The 2,497-nt window shown below is 58.8% G+C and overlaps 1 protein-coding gene across 1 annotated transcript in view; it reads right to left on the reverse strand.

The window, feature by feature from the left end:
- Positions 1-2,497, reverse strand: part of LOC104493883 (coronin-1C-like) — a gene marked incomplete at its 5' end in the record, with an annotated part of 13,298 nt that overhangs the window by 1,033 nt on the left and 9,768 nt on the right. The window contains 2 exon segments of the mRNA XM_010136645.1: positions 701-946; positions 1,038-1,095. Coding sequence (XP_010134947.1) covers positions 701-946; positions 1,038-1,095 — 304 coding nt within the window.

The following is a 2,497-nucleotide window of genomic DNA, read 5'->3' on the forward strand; positions in this document are numbered from 1 at the left end:
TGGGAAGCCACCCCGGCCCTGTGCAGCCTGCGCCAGTCCTGGACAACCCCAACGGGACAGAAATAGCTCCTCAGGGACAACCTCAACCGCCCCTGGTGCAACTGGAGGCTGGTTCCTCTCGTCTTATCTCTTGTTCCTGGGGAGAACAGATGGACCCCCCCTCGCTGCACCCTCCTGTCAGGGAGTTGTCAGAGCCAGAAGGTCTCCCCGGAGCCTCCTTTGCTCCAGGCTCAGGTCCCTCAGCTGCTCCTCAGCCCATTGTGCTCCACACCCTGATCCAGCTCTGCTGCCCTGCTCTGGACATCCTGCAGTCCCTCAATGTCCTCCTGGGAGTGAGGGCCCAGAACTGAACCCAGGATTAGAGCTGTGGCCTCCCCAGTGCCCCCAGTACGTCCCACTGTCTGTGATGGGTTTTACACAAAAAAGACCTGCACAGAACTCTCCCAGGCAGGCGGGTGGTGGCTGGACCAACAGGCCAAGCTTTCCCTTGGTCGCAGTCCCCAGTAATCTCCCACAGCTGCAGAAACCTTGCCTGGAATGCCACACTCAAGCACCACCTCAACTCCAGGTCACCCACCAGCACCGAGCCCAGGAGCACTCAAACGACACATGCTTGAGCTCTGCTGTAAGTGGTTCTGGAGCTGCAGCGCCCTGGTGATCATCAGGCCACCATCCCTGAAGGCTTGTGGGTTTTACTTACGGCGTTTGAGGCATCGGCCGCTTTCTTCGGAGCATTTATGAGATCGCTCTTCTTGTTTGCGGCAGGCTTGTTGTCCAGTATGTTCTTCTTGACCACCTTGAGGTCCCTGTTCTTGCCGGGAATGTACCCATGCTTCAAGGAGATGAGAAGGGGATCGGCGTTCTTCCCCTCGAACCACTCCTCTGCTTCCAGAGCTGCTTCTGGGCCAGCGGTATCAGGGTACAGGTCATCCTGGAAGAGGTCCGACTGCGGGCCAGGAGAGGTGAATTGGTCAAGTGCTTTGAAGCTGGCAGGTGCGAGCTGCCTTCAAAGCACATAACCAGGAGGTAGCGCTCACCTTTCGAGGAACCGTCATGATGATGGGCTCACATTTCCTCTCGTGAAGCTTGAAGAACCTTTCAAAGAAGAAATAAAAGGTGTCACGTCGTGGAGAGGAATTCTCGGTTCTGCTGCTCTACTGGCAGACAGAGGCGATGGGAAACAAGCAGCCCAAGGGGTGACAGGGCCCTGCAAGGACTGGGGAAAACCACCTGGTGGGTGCAGAGCTCCCCTCTTAGCTACTGGGTGACTGCAGAGGGCGGCACTTTGGCTTGGAGGGGCTGACAGTGAGGCACGTCTCAGCCGTCGAGACAAGCACCAAGGCAGTGAGTGACCTACAGGCACACGCTAGCCGCCCCTCTGCCCACCGCTCCCCTGTGTCTGCAAGTTCATCAGCAAAACGCGTTCAGCTCTGGGGCCCCCAGCAGAAGGAGGACACGGACCTGCTCGAGCAGGTCCAGAGGAGGCCACGAAGCTGATGAGGGGGCTGGAACCCCTCTACTGCGAGGACAGGCTGAGAGAGCTGGGGGGGTTCAGCCCAGAGCAGAGAAGGCTTCAGGAGACCTTAGTGTGGCCGTCCAGTGCTTCAAGAGACTGTCCGAAAGCGGGGGAGGGGCTGTTCAGCAGCGGGTGTAGTGACAGGGCGAGGGGTGATGACTTTAAACTGACAGAGGGGAGATGTACATCAGACAGTAGGAAGAATTTCTTCACTACGAGGGTGGTGAAGTGCTGGAACAGGTCACCCAGAGAGGTTGTGGATGCCCCATCCCTGGAAGTGTTGAAGGCCAGGTTGGACGGGGCTCTGAGCGAGCTGGTCTAGCGAAGGGTGTCCCTGCCCATGGCGGGGGCGTTGGACTAGATGTTCTTCAAGGAGAGCGGGGGGGGTTCAGCCCAGAGCAGAGAAGGCTTCAGGAGACCTTAGTGTGGCCGTCCAGTGCTTCAAGAGACTGTCCGAAAGCGGGGGAGGGGCTGTTCAGCAGCGGGTGTAGTGACAGGGCGAGGGGTGATGACTTTAAACTGACAGAGGGGAGATGTACATCAGACAGTAGGAAGAATTTCTTCACTACGAGGGTGGTGAAGTGCTGGAACAGGTCACCCAGAGAGGTTGTGGATGCCCCATCCCTGGAAGTGTTGAAGGCGAGGTTGGACGGGGCTCTGAGCGAGCTGGTCTAGCGAAGGGTGTCCCTGCCCATGGCGGGGGCGTTGGACTAGATGTTCTTCAAGGTCCCTTCAGCCCAGACCAGCCTGCGGTTCTGCGCTGACAGCACAGGCTGTACGCAGCCTGATGCCAAGTTCTCTGCAGACACCATGGTACCTGCGGGACACCCCTCTGCCTCAGCCAAGCCCCAGCACCTTCTGAGGTTGCATCATATCATGCCCAGCTCAAGCGTCGCTTCGCGTCACAGGTCCCCACACACCCCGCAGCAGCAATAGCGTGGCACAGAGCTGTGTCCAGCAGCAGCTCCCCCCCGCCAGCCG

Source organism: Buceros rhinoceros, unplaced genomic scaffold (assembly GCF_000710305.1).
Source record: "Buceros rhinoceros silvestris isolate BGI_N320 unplaced genomic scaffold, ASM71030v1 scaffold4085, whole genome shotgun sequence".
Lineage (NCBI taxonomy): Eukaryota > Metazoa > Chordata > Aves > Bucerotiformes > Bucerotidae > Buceros > Buceros rhinoceros.